This window comes from Argopecten irradians, chromosome 2 (genome assembly GCF_041381155.1).
Source record: "Argopecten irradians isolate NY chromosome 2, Ai_NY, whole genome shotgun sequence".
Classification (NCBI taxonomy): domain Eukaryota; kingdom Metazoa; phylum Mollusca; class Bivalvia; order Pectinida; family Pectinidae; genus Argopecten; species Argopecten irradians.
In genome coordinates, this window is record NC_091135.1 from 32,051,928 (window position 1) to 32,075,216 (window position 23,289).

The 23,289-nt window shown below is 33.2% G+C and overlaps 1 protein-coding gene across 3 annotated transcripts; it reads right to left on the reverse strand.

Moving 5' to 3' along the window:
- Window positions 1-6,193: 6,193 nt before the first annotated feature.
- LOC138315171 (sorting nexin-16-like) lies at window positions 6,194-17,519 on the reverse strand. 3 transcript variants are annotated; one of them, XM_069255973.1, is made up of 9 exons: window positions 17,433-17,493; window positions 15,153-15,191; window positions 11,543-12,051; window positions 10,797-10,883; window positions 9,980-10,128; window positions 9,645-9,714; window positions 8,527-8,663; window positions 7,803-7,916; window positions 6,194-7,058 (listed from the first exon to the last, which is right to left on the reverse strand). In XM_069255973.1, the coding sequence occupies exons 3-9, from the start codon at window positions 11,990-11,992 to the stop codon at window positions 6,986-6,988; spliced, it is 1,080 nt and encodes a 359-aa protein (XP_069112074.1). In that variant the 5' UTR covers window positions 11,993-12,051; window positions 15,153-15,191; window positions 17,433-17,493; the 3' UTR covers window positions 6,194-6,985. The 3 variants fall into 3 exon arrangements, with proteins under 3 accessions (XP_069112074.1, XP_069112075.1, XP_069112077.1); XM_069255974.1 differs by lacking the exon at window positions 15,153-15,191 and having other exon boundaries at window positions 17,433-17,519; XM_069255976.1 differs by lacking the exons at window positions 15,153-15,191; window positions 17,433-17,493 and adding an exon at window positions 14,008-15,129.
- Window positions 17,520-23,289: the final 5,770 nt, after the last annotated feature.

The following is a 23,289-nucleotide window of genomic DNA, read 5'->3' on the forward strand; positions in this document are numbered from 1 at the left end:
GGCCCAAAGATCCCTCTGAGATGTCTTGTTTTCCAATTGATCATAATGTACAATATGTGTAAAATTAAAGAATATCTGGGGAACCTACATCTGAGAAAGACCGCTTTCTTTATTTCTGAAATATACAGGTTATTTTTGTCAAACTCCCAACATGGCTGTGTTGTTTTCAGATTGATCCAAAGATGCAGCTTGTACAGTCCAAGATCATACTTACATATATTAAATTTAGAAAAATTCTTTAGCATTATAACTAGAATTGTTTATGGATGGAAGACTAACCAATTTTAATAGATATTTAGATAGCTGTCCATCAGATGGTGGGCTAATAATCCAGAATGTTGGATGCTGCACCATTTGCATGTAGAACTAATATCTACAGCATGCTTATGCTATGTGTTGCGGCTTAATAATTATCATAAAGAAATTGTGTGTCTGTGATCTAAAGCTATGCAATCACTATTGCAGCGAGAAACTTTCCAGCTACACTTTAGAAATTGTCTGTCCATTGTCTTCTGAAATTGCCTGTCCATTGTCTTCTGAAATTGTCTATGTCCATTGTCTTCAGAAAGTGTCGGTCAATTGTCTTATCTTACAGCTGCAAATCATGTGGTATATACCACGTGAGATCAAAATTCAAAAGAAATGTGTATGGCGTGAAAATCTTTTTTATTTAACAACAACTCTTAATTATACTCGCAATACTTTGATGACTTAGTCTACTGTAAGCAGACCTGATAAGGCTTTAACAATATACAGTACACAACTACCTTGTGCTTTATAAATTTAGGGTATAATATGTTACCATGTGAAGATTTAGAGGGGGATCCAACACTGACACCCCCTTTTGGAAGATTAACTTTATGTAAATTACAATAACCTTTTTTCAATAATTGGTCATATCTAATTTGTGGCAGTTTAAAATCAATTTTGCCTCCCCACCCCCTTTCAACTTCCTTTGAATCCATTCTTGGTTACCTATAAAATATCTTTATCATCATCCTTTGATTCTAAAAATAATTCTTGTATTCAACAAATGAAACAGTTTTTGTCAATCTAAAGCCCAACGCCAAAACACAATATCAGAAAAGGATATCGCTCTATCTAATGTTCTTTGAGAAATCATACCAGGTTTTCACTCCAAGGGTTTACAATGTATTACCTTTCTCATGTTTGAAGTAAAATTTCAGAAAACCATATAACATAATTTTCTATAAAACATTAAATATTGTTACTATGCTTATAAGCTTATGATAAATTCTGTTACAATCACTCAACAGTATAAAATTCAAAAATATTAAAAGCTTATTCAAAGCTATAGGCAGTCATTGAGCAATATTTATAACATTCCTTACACTACATATATGTTTCATTAATATGTCATATTTCAGTGATAACCGTCACCATACAGCGAGTGAACATGTATATAGCAAACTACAAATTAAGGCCCCGTTCAATGGTTTTATAATAAAACACCAGCAAGCAAATTCATGAGATTAATATCCCCTGCTTTCAGAAAATGGTACAGTTTACGTAGTCTAGTAATTTAGAATATATTTTTACATATTAAGTTATGATAATCAGGTAACAATACACATTTCTGATTTGAAAGTTTCATTCAAGGGGCCATAACTCTGTTAAGTAAAAATATCTATGACAAAATCTGTTAACTATAAACAGAAACAGATTTTGAAAGATACTAGTAAGGCCTAGATTGATTGACGGATGACAAAATGCTCTATTTGTGAAAGCAGAGGATAGAAAAAAGATACAATATCACACATTGCATTCAAGATAATCCAAGATTATTAGATGTTCAACATTGAGAAACTTACTCTGATATTGTTGGATTTAAAAGATTGATCTGGTATGACTTTCATGTAAAAATCACACCTACAAATACCTATCACAGAAAACCTCTGGTGTTAAAGTAACAAAACCACGTACACACATTTATCATTTACGAACTATATTCTGCATTTGAATATCACCAATACATTGTCAGTGCATGTCTGTGCTTAATTAAGGAGACAGAGACTGATTTTATTTTCACTGGGAACAAACCAAGGTAAAGATACAATATAAACAAGCTGTTTTTAAACCAACAATTTGTATTATATACAGAAATGGACACACATATCACAATGTCTTTTTACTCTAGGTTTATTTTGTCAAGAGAGTTTCAAACTTTTATTTCGTAATACACTCTAACCTTACTTTAATGGCTGAACTAACCAATTCAAAGCCAGTTTGCAATGTTTGATGTGAGAGATTTCTTCAATCCTTATATTTCCCACAAACAATATTGCTTGAGATTTTCATCATCTTTGAGATGTTTCTTACAAGTAGACACAGACTATTTACCAGTAATACTCCCTAGGGTGTAACATGATTTGCATAGTTGACAACAAACGCCATGGGTATATTTACTGTACATTGCATTTGCATATTACAGAGTTACCTGCCATCATAGGTATCAATTGTGATGTTATTAGTCTGTAAGCAGAAAATGAGTTATTCTCTTTCAAAAATATGATGTGCTCACAAATATTTAACAATTAAACTTTCCAGCAAGGGTAGATAACTCTATAACATGCAAATGCAGAATGTCACTTTGATTAAACACTTGTCATTTGACCAGGCATATTGGATTTCATTACCTATTTGAAAATAAAAAAGATTTGGGTTTGACAATTCTTGTAAAATTAATATTTACATTAGAATCGCTGTACATTAAAGATCACTGAAATCTCTCCACAATGTCAGTACCCAGTAAATCAGGATTTAGATACAAAGCTGAACCGATTAAAAACAAACGCTGAACAAGAAATAAATGGACAAACATAAACTTTAGTTTAAAACACAAACGGACATTGTGATAAAAGTAACAGAGATCCAACATCATCTTTTTGCCATGAAGAGTTATCTCCACTTTTGAGCAGTGATTGATTTTGTCATCAATTTCTTTAAGAAAATCATGTTTTGAATACAGTCAAAATTGTTTTAAGAGACCTTCCAAAGGAGATTGAAAAATAGGTCACATATGACAGTTGGTCTCTTAATTGAATCACCCCTTTCGAAACAATTAAATACATGTATCAATGTATATTGTGTCGTTGGATCCTAAAAGTATGGTCGCTTGTCGCATAAGACAGACGGTCGTTTAATACAGATAGATTATATAGTAATTTTCGCTGGGAGGAATAATTTAGGTCGTTTAAGACAGAGGTCGCTGAATTCAGAAGGTCGCTAAGGCAATTTTGACTGTATGTCATAATGATACTCTCAAAAACAAAAGATGACTCAATCAGTATCTCCTCAATAAGACAAGGCTATTCTGCATGACAAAACGATGGGGAAAACATGGTCTTTAGAATGAGACTAAATTAACATATTATTCACCCCTTATTCTTAATGGACTGGTCTAGTGTTTGATTTAGAAGAGTCTAAAAGTGTCATCAGGGGTGAATGAGTTAAGAATAAAAGGAATAAAAATTAATCATGCATTAAGACATTGCAAATTTCTATCTATTTGCATATACAAGTATCAGACACAATACAGGTATCAGAAAAAAAAGACAAACTCTTAAAATGACATACAACCTCAACAAAAAATAATGCATGGATATCAGGTTTAATTAATAAACTTGTCAGGATTTCTGTGTGATTATCATGAATTGGTGAAAATGAAAGCAGAACACACAAAGTGGGTGGGAGGACATTTTTCACACTATTTACCTATTCTACAGGCAATCAACTAACAAGCACCAGTATCAATACTGCTAAACCACAAAAAAATATTCACAGCACTTCTACACTAATTATAATTAGTAGTATATGGGGTTAATAAGATTTTTTCTAAGTATTAGACACTTTCAAAGATTCTACTACTGCATCCATTTTTGGATTCTGGGAGAGAACCTGCATTGGCTTAGCCTATTGTTTGATCCCTTTCCATATTTTGTATGAAATAAAATTTGTTAAAATTGAAATCCATTTTGGATTCAGTGTTATATTTTTAGTAGCCATCCAATATTCCAACAATCGTTAATAAAGTAATTTCTTACATTAAATCCCATTTTTCTTAACTTTTACTCAAACATGCAATGGAAAGTCATGTACACATGAGCTAATGTTCTAATTTTTTTGATAACCATTTAAAAAGAGTGACTTCGAAAAAGGCTTACAAATAAAAAATCACTTAAATGAAAATATCTTTAAATCAATTACATGTATTAAAACAAGTTGTTGGTATAATTGTTGTGCATGTAAATAATGACAAAACCATTAAATTTTAGAAGATGAAAAAGATGCCATATACCAGGTATGCAGTTTATCTAACCCCCCTATACCATAAAACACTTTCTACACTTGTTCTATTTCACCCATGATCCAAAACACATATCCTACAATTGCACTATTTTGACATTATAACACTAGTTGTACCAAAATTGCACTAAAACAGCTTTAACACACCTATCCATCAAATATTGTAAAACAATATATATAACATGTAAAACAATATAGCATATTACAATGGAGTGTAATTATATGGTGAATTCACTGCTGCACACCAGGGTTGGTAGGTGATAAGTATATTGTACATACAATTGTTTATATCTGATAATAAAATACTTTCCTTACATCTTATAAAACAAAGAGACACCTAGCACAACCAACCAATCTTTGAAATGTAACATTTCATAAAACTCTAAAAATTTCTCAAAATTTGCAGAATAAAAAATAAAGCTCATCCTGTTGTAATCTAAAACAATTCTGTGATGAAAGACGTACAAGTACATAAAAATATGTTATTTCAATTCAATGTATCATTTATAAATTATTACTAAAATACAATTCATCTGGCTAAACCTACACTAGCCAGTAAAGGCTTATGTTTCATTCTTCATCAATATAAGGCAATTTAAAAATAAGTAATTGCTAACTAGGAAATTCATTTTAGTATCATGTTTCACTTCAAATTATTTTTCATATATTACATGACCTGTATAAGTCATTAAATGTGTTTGATGTTTACCTGGATAATCGTCACTTTCTCTGCTCAACAACGACAGATAATCTACTCTACTGACTAGATCAGTCGACCGAACAAAGACTTTAGCATTCAATTTTAAGCATGGCCACAGTAGCACCTAGCAATGGCAAGCAAGTATTGTAATCTGGGTTCCTTTGACTGTCATCTGTTCACTCTTAAGAAATATATTTTCTCTTGACACATTTAAGATTTTCTTTCCAGGCAGTTGAAAGCCAAAGTAAACACAGACTACATCTACTATAAACCTGAATAACAAAGAATTATCCAGATGAGAAGTGACATCTACAAATTGTTTACATCTGTAGGTGTTTAGGTACAACATCACACACACATTGTATATACCACTAGTTTCAATACAATACCCTTGTCATGTAAAATATGGTCCCTTAAGATACAAACAGTTGTCATGGATACAGAAAACCAGTAAAGTGTAGCATGGTTACCATGTTACAAGTGGCATGTACAGACAGGGAGTACTTAGTACCATTGACAAACATTTACTTTTAAAATTGTTATCCGATATCTTTTCATATCTGTTGGCTACATACGTATCAAGACAAAAGTATAACCATTAATTTTGAACCAGACTGTTTGGTTTATAAAAAATTGTTCCCACTAGAACCCTCCTTGTCTGAACAGCTTGTACTATGTGACAACAATGCACCAAGCAGGAATTCTGTACCATGATCACTCCCATACACAGTGTATACGCAACTCATTGGTTCAACTTTCACCAATCACAGAAAAGGCTTTCATGTATAGTTTAGGCTTATCAAATACAGCTGTTATGATTTTACAAATACTGTAAGCACACAGAGCCAAGCTTCATCAGCATTGCTTAAATTTAAGGAATTCTTAAACTTTAAAGTTTTAAAACTTTTACGTTAAGGAACTTTCCATAATTTCTGCAATGCTTTTCTATGAAGAAATTTTAAGTTAAAAATTATTGATGAAACTGGGCCCAGGTGTCTCAGGTGTCTCAACAATTCATTTTAAATGAAAATCAAGATAGATGAAACACTTGTTCGAGAAGATTTTCCCCTATTTTTATACATAGTCAAAATGAAATAGAACATACATATATTGAGAGCAGAATTTTGATGAGCACCAAAAGTTAGTTTATACTTATCCAAATGTTTATTTCATATTATAGAATAATTAAGTTGAGGCATTATATTTAAAAATTAAAAACTTCCACAGAAAGTGAGAAGTGTTACTAATTACAGCAATCATGATTGTTGACGATTATGAACCAATAAGTCGAGTCCACACTTTTATATTTTCATTGTGCACAGCTATCAGCTCTTGTAATCAGGGTTTGGTTGTTACACAATTCATTTACCACAAGAAAATGACAAGCTCTTCTTATTACATAATGTCAATATAGTAAACAAATGATATAACAATCATTTCCTGGTCACATGAATAGATAACTCTGCTTTAATACAACAGGAAGAATACACACGCACTTTTCTCCATATCTTATTCCGTCTTTGAATATTACAGAGTTAACTCCCTTGCATGTAGGTATCCCTTATGACGTCATTATTTTGCTAACAAAATCCACATCGTTTTCTCTGAAAAGTATGATGCTACGCTCCCGAACAAGTGACGTCACAGTCAATACCTACCTGCAAGGGCAGACAACTCTGTAATATGCAAATACAGAATATACTCTATTTGTATATTACAGAGTTATCTGCCCTTGCTAGTAGATAATTAATTCTACTAATTTTCTCTCATAAGCTAATGATGTCACAATTGATATCTACCTGCAAGAACAGATAACTCTGTGATATACAAAGATGGAATACAGGCACATAAAAACAAACTTCTCCAGGGCTACAGCTTACAGAGATATCTTTGACATGGACTCCGTGAAAGACAGTAGACATGTAGTGATTGCTGAGATCACAAATGTGCCGACAATGGTCATGTTTCCATGGAAACGCTTCGAGGCTTGGTAAGACTGGCCACTGACCCATTCCTGCTGGAGGCTATTTTACTGAAAAGACAGAGAGCTGATTATGTTAGCGTATTTTCGACAGGATAGGGAAAATATATAGTGATTAGTCAGTCTGTGGTTTGAACCCTTAATTCTAATGTTATACATTGTCATACATACAATACTTTTATAATTGATTAGATACCTGGGCCCAGTTTCATGAAAATTCCTTAACTTGAAATTCTCCACAGGAAAGCATTACGGAAGTTAAGGAAAATCCCTTAAGTTAAGGAGCCTTCCTTAAAATCTGTAATAGTTTCCATAGGAGAACTTTAAGTTACGGAATTTCTTAAAGTTATACACTATAACTAGCTGCTGTAATTACAGGCTATACAAACTGTACCCTGATTGGAAAGTTTGATAGAAATGTTTTTGTGATTTGCAAAATATTCTAACATCAGAAGGAACATAAGACTTCAAAATGATATTTACCATCAAATAGTATCAGCATGTAGGATATTTAGAAATAAATAAGAAATCTTGCTAGCTCAAAATCATGTAATTAAAAGCCTACCGTTGTATGCTTAATTTAAAGTATTCTGTTTATCACCAAATATTAACCATGTTTATGCATAACTCAAAATTAACCATAGCATGCCAACTTTGAAACAAACAAACCAACAGCTGCTACAACATGTAAGTAGAGCTATTTCAACACATATCAGGTATCATGTGGAACTCCATTCTCCAGGTTAATTGGTACTAATTCTGCAGGACAGGGATTGGTCAGAAGTGACGACTCACCTGGAAGTTGATGTATGACCTTTGACCTCTGATACGTCAGCCTCTGAGCCACCTGATGAACTTGCATCACCACAGCCAGCCGAGTCAAGACTTTGGTGACTAGCATTCTTTTCTCTGTAAGAAATAAGATTGTGTTAACTCATTGATCAAACGAGATTTCTCTAGCCAGGAAATATCATTTAAAAGCTGCACATTATTATTGGAAGCCTCCCTGAATGTTTGTGTCTGTAAGCCTACAGAGCCCAACTCAATTTGTCCTCATCTACTACAGATCTACAATATAACTTGATTTTTAGCTCTTCTGCTTCTGGAAACTCTTTGAGCTGGGACCGCAGTGGCTGGTTGATGAAGATGTCCCAATATTACCACAAACTCTCAACCTATGCTGTAGGACACCCATAATAGGTAGTGAGTTTGAATCCCATGTAGGGCAGTTGTCCGTACTGGCCACTGGTCAGTGGATTTTCTCCAGGTACTCCAGCTTTCACCCACCATATAAACCTGGCATGTCCTTAAATGACCCTTCTGATAAGACTTCCCTTCTGAATGAACCACAAATCAAGTGTAACTAAAGACTGAATGATAAGTGTTACGGATATAAGGACAGATAAGTGATCTTTCAACTTCTTAAATCAACATGGCTTTAATATTTTGGCTATTACAATTTATTAGTTAAGGTTTATTTTAAGTAGATTCAAAGTCCTTTAGTAGATTTAAATGATACCTTAGAGCCTTAGAGAGCATTTCCACTTGCTTCTTGTAAAGCGTGAGTTCATCAGTGAGGAGAGAGATCTCGGAATCTCTGTCAGCCATTTCTTTCTTCAGACTGTACACAGTATCTTCCAACTCCTCACAATGAGCCTAAAAGGTCAAGGTCACCAGCTTATTAAAAGGTCAAGGTCAACTGTTTACAAAAAAGGTTAAGGTCATCAGCAAAAAATGGTTCTTTTTTGATGTACTAGCATAATAACATGCCAATATTTATTATTATTATAACTTTGCTTCCTTTTCACTATGTAAAGTGTAGAGAATAGAAATGCTATTCAAATCCAATCGTAATCCAGTCATTTAAAACTGTTATTTACCAGGTAAATAGTCATTCAAACTATTTACCTGAAAATGAGCTTTTTACCTGCATTCAAATTATCGCGGACTTTTGCTCAACCATGAATTTGATTGGATAACGCATTGGGAGTACTTCATTCGGAACCTCTCTGACTGTATCTCATTTCCAACGAAAAAACACAAAGCGCTTAGGTGATCTAGATTTGATGCTGCAGACGACAACTTATTTACCGTACAACATGGCCTCCAGATTCGACAACCTAGACGAGGAATCTCTCGAAAAATTTGTGACCGATAGCGACAGTGGAAATACACAGCAAGTTGCTAAAACAGCAGTTAATATTTTAAAGGACTACGTAAGAGAAAAATCACTGGGCACTATCGATGATATGGAATGTGGAACAAGTAAAAATATCAACGGGTTATATGTTATAGCATTTTTCTCAACGGTATAATAAAACATTTATTGAATGGGTTTATTCGGGAAATAGCACTTCTATTGTCCCCCTTGACACAACTATTTCCCTCGGCTTCGCCTCGGGAAATAGTTTATGTCTCGGGGGACAATAAAAGTGCTATTTCCCTCATACCCATTCAATAACTATAATATTGGCAGGTTTCCTGTGAGTATTCATAAAGATTGTTAAACAGTAAAACCATTGCATACTTAAAATTTTGTAGGGTAGCAGATTTGGAGATTATATCATATAAAGAATATCATAGAAGAATTCCCAAACTGCAACCCCTCTCCATAAGTATTCTATATGTTATACATACCCTGCTCTCCTCCAAACTATCATGTGGTCCGGGGGGCTCATCTAGACAAAAAAACTCTCTCACTGGCTGACTGAAACATGGATGGTTAACTTCTTTTCAGTTTTATCCAACATTTTTCTTTCTTTTTCTTTAATTCTCATTTATCTTCATTACATTATATAGAAAATATTAGAAGCACGGAAATTTTAATTATAAACCTAAGATTGCATCCAAGAGAGATGTAATGTACCAAGACTACTTTAAATTTGTTACCCTGCATTCCTCTGACAAAGTTTCAAATTGTGTAACCAACTTGCATTTGTTAAACTGATAGAAATCCTGAATGTCGCCTTTACCTCTTTTTGATGTCTTGATGACCAGTGACATTGTCGGCAAACGCTTGCAATCCCAGCATCCTGTCTTCCAGGAAGTTCCTGTCAAAGTTATCTCTGAACCATCGCTTTGGTGGAAGAGCTAATCGTAGCCCTGGGAATAATTTCTTTAGCTGTAAACCAAACATGATACAGATCAAATATACCAGATGTGTATGCTAACAAAAGATTTCCTGTTTAGATCACTTGATCTGAGAACAAATAATTATAGAACAATGCCTACAACCTGTAATTTACTTAATCTCAGTCACTAGAAAAATTGACATCTATTTGACATCAAACAGTTTGTGTTTTGTATTGTCCATATGATCTGAATCTACAGATTGTCATATTTTAAAATATAACTTAAGTTGCCTCACAATTTATGAAAGGTTAGTTTCATTCCCTCTCCAGTTACTAAAGTATGCATGGAAACAAACCACAAGGATAAAACATCATGTGATAATCGAGTAACAAAGCCCTTTTAAGTAAAATCATTTTGCAAGTTCATTGTCATATTTGATATGTGAAACAACACAAGGTATATACCAGTAACATAAAGATAATAGTCATAGAATATGTATTTTCAAGATCTTTAAAATTTCGGGTTGGGGTTGAAAGCTATATACATACAGTACACAGAGTACCTAGTGATGACTAAAGTTACATTCCTTTTTGAGAACGGTATGACTAGGTATGCCTTTTTTGTTAGTGATAGAGAATTAACATCAAATGTTTGGGTGACTATGATTTAGTTTTCTCCTGATAAAAGCAAAGCAATCTCTGCTTCAGGTATCCCTACCTTCTCGTTAAGATGTACGAAGTCGGAGAATCGCCGGAACACAAACCAGCTGTTTGTTGGAGATACCTTCACTTGGATCTTGAACACCTGTCAAACATTTGTATCTAAATGTACTTTTCGTATAATAAATTAATCAAAAAAAAAATTGTACATGAATTAACAAATCATTAATTAAAATTTAGATACAAAACGAAAATGAAAAATAGTGAAGTCTGCTCATGAACAGTCAAGCAGATTTCATTTTCATCTTATTCCTACAGAATGAATCCTACATATTTATCAGCCAGGCTCACTGAGGATTATAACAGTTAACATTACTGTATAGGCCTGGTTTTAAATTATAATAACACATTTCAACTTTAAAGTGAATAGTCGGACAAAGAAAATCAGTCTAAATGCGTTCATTGGCCTTCCAAAAGTTCTCACATATTAATACGACGGTCAAGTTCTGATTAGTTTCCCAATTCTGACCATTAAAGTAAAGAAAAGTTGAAAGCATTGAAAGCGAGGCTGCGTGGAAATGTAACCACGGACATAGTGAGCCGGGAGGACGTTTTAGAATTTCCATACTTTAAATTAATTTCTTCGTACGCAAACAGATTTTGACAAGAGATTTTATTTTTCCATTTCATAAGAAATTATACTGGATACATTCACACCATTTTTACCGACTTTAGCCATCCTTGCCCGACTGTTCACTTTAAGCACTGAATGTAAAAGCATTTTACATGCTCTGAAAAACTTACTGTAAATTTTGACCTTTCCTCCATGACCTCAAAACCTACGATGGGGACGTTGATTTCCTCATTCATGCCTGTCACCCTGTGAGTACCAGAGTCGGACTGGTCATTCCGACTGTGAGACCTTGAGAATGCCCTCTTTAAGTGGGCAGCCATGCGTGTATGGTCGAGGGTTACACTGGTGAGAGGGGTACTGGTAATCTGGTCTGAAGGGCGAGGAGACTGTAACGACACAGACACACTATCCAAGTCAGACTCAACCGAGGCAGGGATACTGACGTCAGTGCTGTTACTGGTCAGGGAAATCTTAGACTCAGACATATTGTCCGCGTACCCACTGTCACACGGCATACCCTCATCTTCTCCAACACCAGGTGGCGTCGCTACATCCTGGTCTTTTGAGGGCACCGCTGATCCATCATCAGGGTGAACAACCTTGGTTGCCTGATCACCCATTACATTTCTACTTCTCACATTATTAGATATGGCCCTAACTTTTTCTAGGTAGTAGGTATCTGTAAAAAACAAATTACAAAGTGATTTAAGACAAATGTATAATGGGAATGGTAGAGCTGGGAAATATTATATACAAGTAGCTATGAATAATATCACAACAAAAATTGTAATATGTTAAATTTCATTAATATGTCCACAGCTCAGGTAAGGCACTAACAGTACACATTGTATCTTCAAATGTCAGTGATACATTGTATAATGTTAATGGTATCAGAAATAATATGACATTAAATCATTGTTGTCAACTTGTCAGGACTCTCTATACAATCAGATTCAAAATTAGTTCTCAAATTTTAACAATTACATATACAATATTCCTCCATATCAAAAAATTCATTGACTTTTTATCAAATTTAAACAAATATAAAAAAAACCTTGAAATTTGCATTTTCATAATCATAATTCCTTTTTTTCTTGTATATGTCCTTATTCCACCTGGTTCAAGTGGTCAAAATACAGCGAGCAATATTTTACTGATCAATTTTCTTTTATCATTGCTTAGTTATAACAGGTAGAACTTATTAAATTGCTCAGTTATAACAGGTAGAACTTATTAAATATGGTTTTTTTATCAATAAGAGATATATTATTGCTGAAAATATGAGTCACTTCTCATTAACCTAAATAAACATAACGACATGCAGTTGAATTGTACGGTATATTGTATTAATAATTATAAGCGATATTTTATAATTTTTCTCTTATCAAAGTTTAAAGATGCTCACCGCCGACAGAGCATAAATGATATTCATCACTTTAACAATAATTGGTGTTTAATCGTGTATATATATGTCTAATTAACACAAAAAAATAATATATAAAATAATTTATTTTGCTTCTGGTGCATGCGCAATCATTACTTCAATTCATATAAGATATAGTGCTACGGGATGCCATTAATTATTTTTGATATTTTTAACGTGAAGTTAAATTAGAAGCTCAAACTTTTCAATGGTGGTAATGGTGTAAATAAGTAACTTTTGCAATTGAAGAAAAATACTAAATTGTCTGCTCCTGTTTTTGATAGTGAAAAAAAAACATTTGTCAGCGTTGGAGCATCTTTAAATATAATAGGTAAACTCTAAATAAGCAATTCAGCCTTTCAGTAAATATCACTTGTTATTTGTAAATAAGTATTGCTTCAAAACAAAATATAAAAACAATATTGAATTATACTATTAATAAGCAATGTTTTACTGAAAATAGGGGCAGGACATACCCCTGCAGTTGCTTACATCAGCTGCTGTCGGAATCAATGCCTTCAGATAAAACTGGGATCCCATTCATTCTACATATGTTTTACTGAAAATACTAGATTGCCCCTATTTAGTATTTATCAAGAGGTTACCTTGTAAAAAGACATCAGCAAAAGTTGGCAATGGTATCATCTCCTTATTTACACCACGCATAGTTAATGCTTATAGATGTGAAAACCCTTCAGGTGATGTGTAGTTATATAATGTTGGGGTTTGCATTTTTACATATTAACTATGCCTTGGCCACACCTTAAGTGTATCAGTACACTATACTTAGTAACCAATCCCTGTAGTGTCTTTGTTTGTACAGTCCCTCCATCCCACACCCATTATACACTAAGTACTATATAGTGTACCCTCTATATCTACCCTGCCTTATCTTACATACCTATAGTCTTCATGTCAGTATTTCTATATAATCCCTATGTCCAATATATACTTATATGTAATCAACCAGTCTATGGATTGATCCCCCAAACAACACAAGAAAGCAATCTAATTCTATTGTGTAAATACTAAATGAAACAACATCAAGAGAGTTAAGGAGGGAATTAACAGTTATATGAATGGATGACATTAGATATGCCACCTCCTTTTCAGGGGGAGTTCGAATCAGGGCAAAAATGTATTATCTTTGGATCACATAGTATATAAACTTAAAAGAAAAGATAACAATGAAATATTATAAATATAACTTACTTCTTATCCTAACAGTTGATCAGGAGTAACATCAGAACAGACACTAGGGTAATCAGCACAAATTTATAAAAGCATCAACCATTGAAAAAGAGAACACTTAAAAATAGCATTTGTTTTAAGATAATTAACTCTCTCATCTGAGTAATTTACAATTCTTTTTATAAATTATATTAAGCAGTAACGTAAAATTCAAACATAAATTGTGTGAACTAGTTCAATTTGTTCATAAAACTTAGCCTTCTAGATTGCATAATCTGTTTGGTTGTTTACTTTGTTTTTTTTTAAACTTAAACTAAGTCTATGATGAAAATTTTGAAAAAACATTTAAATTAAATCACTCAAAAACAGGATTAAGATAACATATAAACTATCTTTAATTCAGTTTTATTTCTGAACTACAATAAATATGTGACTTTGGAAAGCTGGCTGCTGTGAATAAGGGGAGATGGAAATTTTATAAGGATGTATTTATATATGTACTGGCCGGTGTGCGTATATTTGTGCTGTTATAATTACTGTTCATACATATGGATATTCTAACAAAACTATAATACATTTGATTTTAATTTCTCATAATTCTTAATTAATTTGATTTATATTACCAGGTACTTATAAGTTTAACTTGAAGTTATAAGTGAGGGTCAAGTGTTAAAGGATACAGAATTTTGACAGATGTGCAGAAGGAGAAAAAGCAGGAGGAATATCAGATAAATAATCCTTACCTTACTCTAGGAACATGTACATCAACTATTATCTTATCATCTTCTAAACTTCTCAATAATTATACATTCGAAAAAGATAAATAAAAGCAGAAGTAATTATTAATGAATTTTTGAAAAAAATGACTCAACACTGATTTTATAGTTCAAAGCAAGCCAGGGTTCATATATACGTATACCTAATATGAACAGCTTTAAATCAACCATTATTGAGCAAGTCAATAAAAAACAGAATCAGAACCCTTCCGATTATTCATCACAATGTTTAATGAGTCATTTGAATTCATGTTATCTTTTTAAGTTAACAATTCACAAAGCTTATAAAAAGAGGCAAACAATGAATAACTAATACATGTAATTGTTAATTTAAACTGGAAAATAATTAATGAAAATATTGTCAAGTGTTTTAATTACTTATAATCTTACATGCAAATAAAGTGGTTGGACTGCTGTGTGTAATGTTACCTTCAATTCAAAAGAAAACAAAAGAAATGTTCATTACATTGTATATTAATAAGAAATAATATTTTCCAACATTATCAACAACTTCATTTTATACTGTAAAAATATTGTTTGTTTTGATTTACTACTTCTATTTGGTATCTGGCATCTGCAGGAAATATAGATCTGATATAAATAAAATACACTGAATTTTATATATTGGCCCTAGGACAAATATCTCAATATTTTGATTTATTCTGTAACTTATTCAACTGCATCACATCTAACAGAAAATCTGCATTAGAACTTTTGAGTGTCAAATCAACAACAGAGTAAGAAGTATAGCAATGGTTTTTTTTTATTTTTATCAACATTTGCAATTTTGTTATACAGAGTGTAATACAATATATAATGAAAATTTGAATCATTTCCCCCTCTAGGATATCCATGATATTCCAGGGGTTACTTTCATGTTGTGACTCCTGGAATATATGTCATAGCAAAATTGAAGAATGTATTTTCCTCATTATTTTACCATGACACCCAATTAGATATAACACATGGAAGGTATAGATACGCTCAAAGTCTTGTAATTATATTTTAGATAAAAATAATTCCAAAAGCATAGCAAAAGTAGTATAAAGGGCCAAAGTGTGTCAGTGTGGTTGGGCACATAGTTTTTAAAATTACAGTCTCTGTTGCTATTCTGCTTACAGAGTATGCTTCTTTGTTTTTACAGTTCATTCAGTAGAGCTGTTGGTTTTACCATATGCCAGAGACCTCACTGGGTTAAACTCTTCTTCTTAATAGTTTTACCATCCGTCAATAATGACGATTATTGGCAATACAGCACAGGGGCATGGGGAGGGGGGTTATATACATACAGTGCATTTTTTTTTCTAGTACAGTCAGGTTGGGCACGGGTAAATTTATTGCTATTATAGCGATACATAGCTATAATAGTTATTTATAGCTATACAAAACTGGCGAAAAACATCATTTCTGGAGATAAAAGTGCTTGCGCTCAAAACCGACTCCTGAAACTTGCAGGGAATGTATATAAGAATCATCTGAACACTATGCAACCACTTTTCGTTCGAAACAAGAGAGCAATAATTAACTTAATTAGCTTAATCATACCTTATCAAAACTGCTTTCAATATGTTTGAATCATTGTTATAAACAACCACTGCAAGTTTCAGGAGTCGGTTTTGACCGGAAGCATTTTTATCTTAAAAAATGTTGTTTAATCACTGTCAGTTTTATATAGCTATAAATAGCTATTATAGCTATATATCGCTATAATAGCAATAACTTTACATGTGCCCAACCTGACAATGTAAATGTACCTTGAACGAATATACGTACCCGGCCTACTATACCTTTCGGCGGGTACGAATTGGTCCCTATGTGTCGTAGTTTTTTGTAGGTTTCCAAATATTTTATGCATTTACATATGATTTTTGTCCAAAACAAACATAACTACCATTCTTGATATCTACCGTACCGCTCACAAGACGTCAAATTCACAATTTGTGCACTTGCCGTAAAAATTTCCTTCAGAAAGACCTTCATATGTATTATGTAAAAAAATAATGCCTCGATGAGAATTTGATATTTTATGTGGTTCAGTTTTATTCCCTAGAAGGTAAGCGATATCAAACAAGTACGATAAAAATGCAAACAAACGTTTCATAATGGTTTGCATAATCATTACTTTGCTCCATTAGCAGTAATAGGCACCAATTGCAGCTCTAAAGACGATACTATTTTCTGTCAAAAAGTCTTTTGAGCTACAATATTGCAGCTAATATGTGCCTAGCATATCCTAGTATATGCCCTTGATAAGAGTATAATTCTATATTCTTCTTCATAAATATACATAGGTAAATATGTATCTACATTTTAAGACAAGACTATTAACTACAAATAGAGAGTTATTTCCCTTCCATTATTTGAACTGAAACATCAAAAAGCGTTTCAAACTACGGATGGAATATTTCTTGTAATATCATAACAATAAAAGAAAGGCCCCGATAGAACGATCCTTATTAATTTTACACCTTATATGCTAAGAATTTACTGGACATCTAAGCTTACTGCAAGTTTAAGTTTACATGTTAGCTATTTGTTTCCACACGTTGTTCTTCCAATCTTAAATGTCAAACATCGGTCATTATTTATCACAACGATTACAATCTAATTTGCGGATGAAAATAAAAACACGTATCCATAGCAGATACACGGCTTGGCTGCTATACTTACCTCTTGTCAAATTTTCTGATTCATAACAAACAGCACATGACTGGCGGAAGTTAGGGTGTACTCAAAAGGGAGACAACTGTAAATAACTTCCTGTTATGAATTGGGAGTCGTATCAAAACCGAATCGTATACGAAGTAGAATTTCATAGGTTACATACTTGATTGATCGTGTTTTGCAATTCTTTCTTTCTTCTCGTGATAAATCCTTATTTTTTTGTTAATTGAAATATTTTTGAGGAATTTAGATAGGAAAGTAATTGGAAAAGCGATAACCTCTGTTATTGGATTTTGAGGAGTACCTGGGCCGTTTTTGTTTATTCGGAACAACCGTTTCGACTGTTTGTTAAAGTCATTATTTCATGTATAAATCCTGAAGAACCTGCATTTTTTTTATACAGGCCTGTGAGTTTTTTGTCAAGGTTCGTCTGAAAACAATATAAAATCACCAGGTCCGTTTTAAATTCATAAACGAACAACTTGGTCCAACCAATCAAACCGAATAATCGAAAACGGTTTTAGTTTTAATTAACATATTTACTTTTTTAACATTTCCTACAGATAATTATTCTGCTAACCATTTTCAAAAAATGATTTAATGCCAATGCATGTCCATTAAGGGATTTTTCTAAAAAGTTGCACCAAAAATCAATACACATGAAAATATAACGGCAAAACTGCATCGCCTTGTAGCACCCCGTGTAGGGTGATTTTACTGATTTTTACAGGTACTGAGATAATCTGATAACTCAGTGATCTTTCTTCATACATATTGCAATTTTACCAGTTTCAAAGATTTTACATTTTTCATGTCAAAAAGTTAAAAAATGTAGCATATTTCATGTAAAATAAATGATGTAATTTGATTTGAATTTAATGTATTTTTCCTTCTTTTTTTCATTTCAATCAAAAGGGTTATAGATGTTTTGGCATTATCAAAATAATCAATGAAATACATCATGCATTTTTACCAAACATTATATTGATAATCAATCAAAGTGTTTTCTAAGCTGCCTATAGTATACAAGCTTAAGGTATCGCACAGCATTTTCTCATCAATGTCCAGTGGGCTATGTACATTGTATGTTGTATGCATATCTTTCAATGTATAAATAAAACAAAAATGGTGTTTTCTGTAAGACGTTGATATTACTTTGACCCGTATCAATACATTCTGTAAAGGTAAAGGTAAAAAATCCTACCTGTAAATAAGTATCAGTAAAAACAGACTTTAACCTTTATGTAAAAAAATGCCTCGATGAGAATTTGATATTTTATGTGGTTCATTTGTCTGATCAAACAAGTTATTCTCTATGGTTTGCATAATCATTACTTTGCTCCATTAGCAGTAATAGGCACCAATTGCAGCTCTAAAGACGATACTATTTTCATGTCAAAAAGTCTTTTGAGCTACAATATTGCAGCTAATATGTGCCTAGCATATCCTAGTATATGCCCTTGATAAGAGTATAATTCTATATTCTTCTTCATAAATATACATAGGTAAATATGTATCTACATTTTAAGACAAGACTATTAACTACAAATAGAGAGTTATTTCCCTTCCATTATTTGAACTGAAACATCAAAAAGCGTTTCAAACTACGGATGGAATATTTCTTGTAATATCATAACAATAAAAGAAAGGCCCCGATAGAACGATCCTTATTAATTTTACACCTTTATATGCTAAGAATTTACTGGACATCTAAGCTTACTGCAAGTTTAAGTTTACATGTTAGCTATTTGTTTCCACACGTTTGTTCTTCCAATCTTAAATGTCAAACATCGGTCATTATTTATCACAACGATTACAATCTAATTTGCGGATGAAAATAAAAACACGTATCCATAGCAGATACACGGCTTGGCTGCTATACTTACCTCTTGTCAAATTTTCTGATTCATAACAAACAGCACATGACTGGCGGAAGTTAGGGTGTACTCAAAAGGGAGACAACTGTAAATAACTTCCTGTTATGAATTGGGAGTCGTATCAAAACCGAATCGTATACGAAGTAGAATTTCATAGGTTACATACTTGATTGATCGTGTTTTGCAATTCTTTCTTTCTTCTCGTGATAAATCCTTATTTTTTTGTTAATTGAAATATTTTTGAGGAATTTAGATAGGAAAGTAATTGGAAAAGCGATAACCTCTGTTATTGGATTTTGAGGAGTACCTGGGCCGTTTTTGTTTATTCGGAACAACCGGTTCGACTGTTTGTTAAAGTCATTATTTCATGTATAAATCCTGAAGAACCTGCATTTTTTTTATACAGGCCTGTGAGTTTTTTGTCAAGGTTCGTCTGAAAACAATATAAAATCACCAGGTCCGTTTTAAATTCATAAACGAACAACTTGGTCCAACCAATCAAACCGAATAATCGAAAACGGTTTTAGTTTTAATTAACATATTTACTTTTTTAACATTTCCTACAGATAATTATTCTGCTAACCATTTTCAAAAAATGATTTAATGCCAATGCATGTCCATTAAGGGATTTTTCTAAAAAGTTGCACCAAAAATCAATACACATGAAAATATAACGGCAAAACTGCATCGCCTTGTAGCACCCCGTGTAGGGTGATTTTACTGATTTTTACTGGTACTGAGATAATCTGATAACTCAGTGATCTTTCTTCATACATATTGCAATTTTACCAGTTTCAAAGATTTTACATTTTTCATGTCAAAAAGTTAAAAATGTAGCATATTTCATGTAAAATAAATGATGTAATTTGATTTGAATTTAATGTATTTTTCCTTCTTTTTTTCATTTCAATCAAAAGGGTTATAGATGTTTTGGCATTATCAAAATAATCAATGAAATACATCATGCATTTTTACCAAACATTATATTGATAATCAATCAAAGTGTTTTCTAAGCTGCCTATAGTATACAAGCTTAAGGTATCGCACAGCATTTTCTCATCAATGTCCAGTGGGCTATGTACATTGTATGTTGTATGCATATCTTTCAATGTATAAATAAAACAAAAATGGTGTTTTCTGTAAGACGTTGATATTACTTTGACCCGTATCAATACATTCTGTAAAGGTAAAGGTAAAAAATCTACCTGTAAATAAGTATCAGAACAGACTTTAATTAGTGTGCCATTGTCTGATTATTCTCTAGTGTTTGTATAATTTCTTTGATCCAAAAAAGTGGGAGAATAGAGAACAAACCTTTCACAGGACCTGATCAAGTGCTTGATTTTTACCGTCCAACACTTGAATTTTTATAACGACTAACTGTTTAACATAATCAATTTCATGACCCCCCCCCCCCCCCCCCCCAAAAAAAAAAAAAAAAAAAAAAACTAATGCAGAAATTAAATGTCAGCACAATATGACATGTGTACCGATACCAGTTTGCAGTAAAGACAACATTTTCTCTTTGGGTGGTCTTTGTAGACAGGGTTTGGTGCAGTATGTAAAACAAATGTATATGATTACATGAGGTGTGTCTTTGAGTATTTTCGGCTGCCTTGTTGTTAGGTAATTATAAAAGACTAGTAAGGACGTCGTATGCTTATACATATTGTGATATCAGAGGTAATTTGTTTGTATAAAACCCACCAGAACAATGTACATACCTGGCGTAAGGTTACAGATAAATAATAGGATTCTGGGCCATCAAGGTCAGTCCCCCACCCCACCAGCAGATGGGAACACTCACCAGTTATCGTGTCTAACTACGACAATGGCTGGTGTCTGTCACTTATCATGTAAAAACTTCACATTGTTTACTGATACCAATATCATACAGTGTCGTATCGAATAACAGAATAAAAACGAGTTTTATCCTCCCCGGCGAAATAGGTTCTCGAGGAGTCCCTTTAGATAAAATGTACAGTGCCCTATATACCCAATAGTCATTGAGATACATACACAGTTTGTTTCCTTTAGTTTCATAATACCGTGCAGTCGATTATTTCACGGGCTAACATTTTCGCGACTTTAACCTAAAAACGAGAAAATTAAGTTTATCGGTTTTAAATTTTAAATTATTGGAATTTGGGGGGGGGGGGGGGGGGGGGTGTTGGTTGGTTGGTTAAAAAAGAATACGCATTTTGCCAGATCATTATCTTCAACTGTCATGGGATGATGGGACAAAGACGATTTTGTAGCACGGGGTCAATGGGGTCAGGTCCTGAGTAAACTAAAGGTAAACGATCACACGAGTTCTTTGATATATGTATACATACCAAAGGTGGATTTTAACAAATTTACCCCATTTTAAATGAGTGACCGTGGGTGTAGGTTAAGTTGACCGCCACGCACTTCAATAATACATATGTGATTTTAGATATGGACATTTTGCTTTAGTGTTTCAAGTTTTGAAGAGTGTTTTTGTTTGTTTGTTGTTTTTATACGTTTTGAACATAACATCTTTTGACCTTTTGAAAAGAGTCAACGTTATATATTGGTTAAGACGTACCAATGTATCACCGCAAACCCTTCACCTCTGGGTCGCGAGTTCGAATCCCATCAGAGACAGTTACATTGTACTAGACACTGACCACTAATTGGTGGCTTTTCTCTGGTTACTCCGGCTTTCATCCACAGGTCTATAAAGTTGACAAATCACACTGGCTGTTTTAATAGAACGTTAAACGAATTAATCATTCAAATTATATCTGCACTCTGGATCGTTGCATCAGGAGACACAGGTAATTTGATGTACACCAAAGGAATTGAGTAACTATACACTGTGCATGGTTGACTGTGTTGCTTTGAAATTGGGTGTCGCTCTCTCTAATTTTCAAAGGAAGTCTCTACAGGTCTGTAATTGGTCTTTTTTTTCTCCTGGACAGCCTTCAGTTTTACTATGAGGTAGTCTAGAGGTGGATATAAATGTCAGTGATAGTAACCCCTGAAGTATGGAGGATGCTATCGTTGATGACGACGGACAAAATATTAATAGGTCGCAATTACCAAAATACTGTTGGGAACCTTTAATTTCTTATCGAGTTATAGCTCTTCGAACAAATCGACTAGGTACATGTGAGGCGCATCCTCGACATTCCAGTGATTACTATCACTGTTGTAATACCCATCCTCGGATTACGTCATAGTAAAATTGAAGGCAACTCATTATCAGGAAAAAAACAAACCTATAACAATCAAATTGAGAAGTCCTTTGATGGTTACAAAGAGCAACGCCCGACTTCAAAGCCACTTAGTGTACCGTTATTCGATTCTTTTGATGTACATCAAAGGACCATATTATACATGTTCATCTGATGTCGCACACGGAGCCCTTAGTTCTAAGACAGTGGTAGTAACCCCTGCGATATCGAGAAAGTTTGAGGGGCAGTATTGTGTGGCTCTGTTCAAACGACACATGGTCATATTACCTATGATCAAATGTATGTCACAAATTAAAAGAGCACATGTTTCTTAAAATAACTTGTTATGCCTATATCCGAGAAGATAATTTTTACCGGAAGTTGGTCCTAGCCCCTTAAGATTATACACATGAGAAAACAAATCACACACCGTCACCAAACTGTCCGGTAAAGGCAATAAACCGGAAACATATCGCTAATGGGTTGGAGAGGGAGATATTACAACGACAGGCTACCTTCAAATTGTTTTTTAACATTATCATTTCCTGCATTGTATATATCAAACATTATTTTACTGTTTTCGTCGTATATTGATATGAATATTTACTGAATAATTCTATTTATCGTGGTTTTACAGCAAGTTAGTAAATTGAAAACAAAGACACGATTGTGACACTGAGCAAAATGTACTTTATATTCTATGTTCTTTTAATTTATTGAAGTCATTGGGAAGTAAACACACAATGCCATGAAGCTGTCAAGAGGTGAACAATCTTCGAATTCGCC

Coding starts and splice junctions, on each gene's coding strand:
- LOC138315171 (XM_069255974.1), bottom strand. CDS start 11,992: ATGGGTGATCAGGCAACCAAGGTTGTTCACCCTGATGATGGATCAGCG. Junction 9,715..9,979: donor CATCAAGACATCAAAAAGAG/GTAAAGGCGACA, acceptor TCCATGTTTCAG/TCAGCCAGTGAGAGAGTTTT. Junction 8,664..9,644: donor ATAGTTTGGAGGAGAGCAGG/GTATGTATAACA, acceptor TTGACCTTTTAG/GCTCATTGTGAGGAGTTGGA.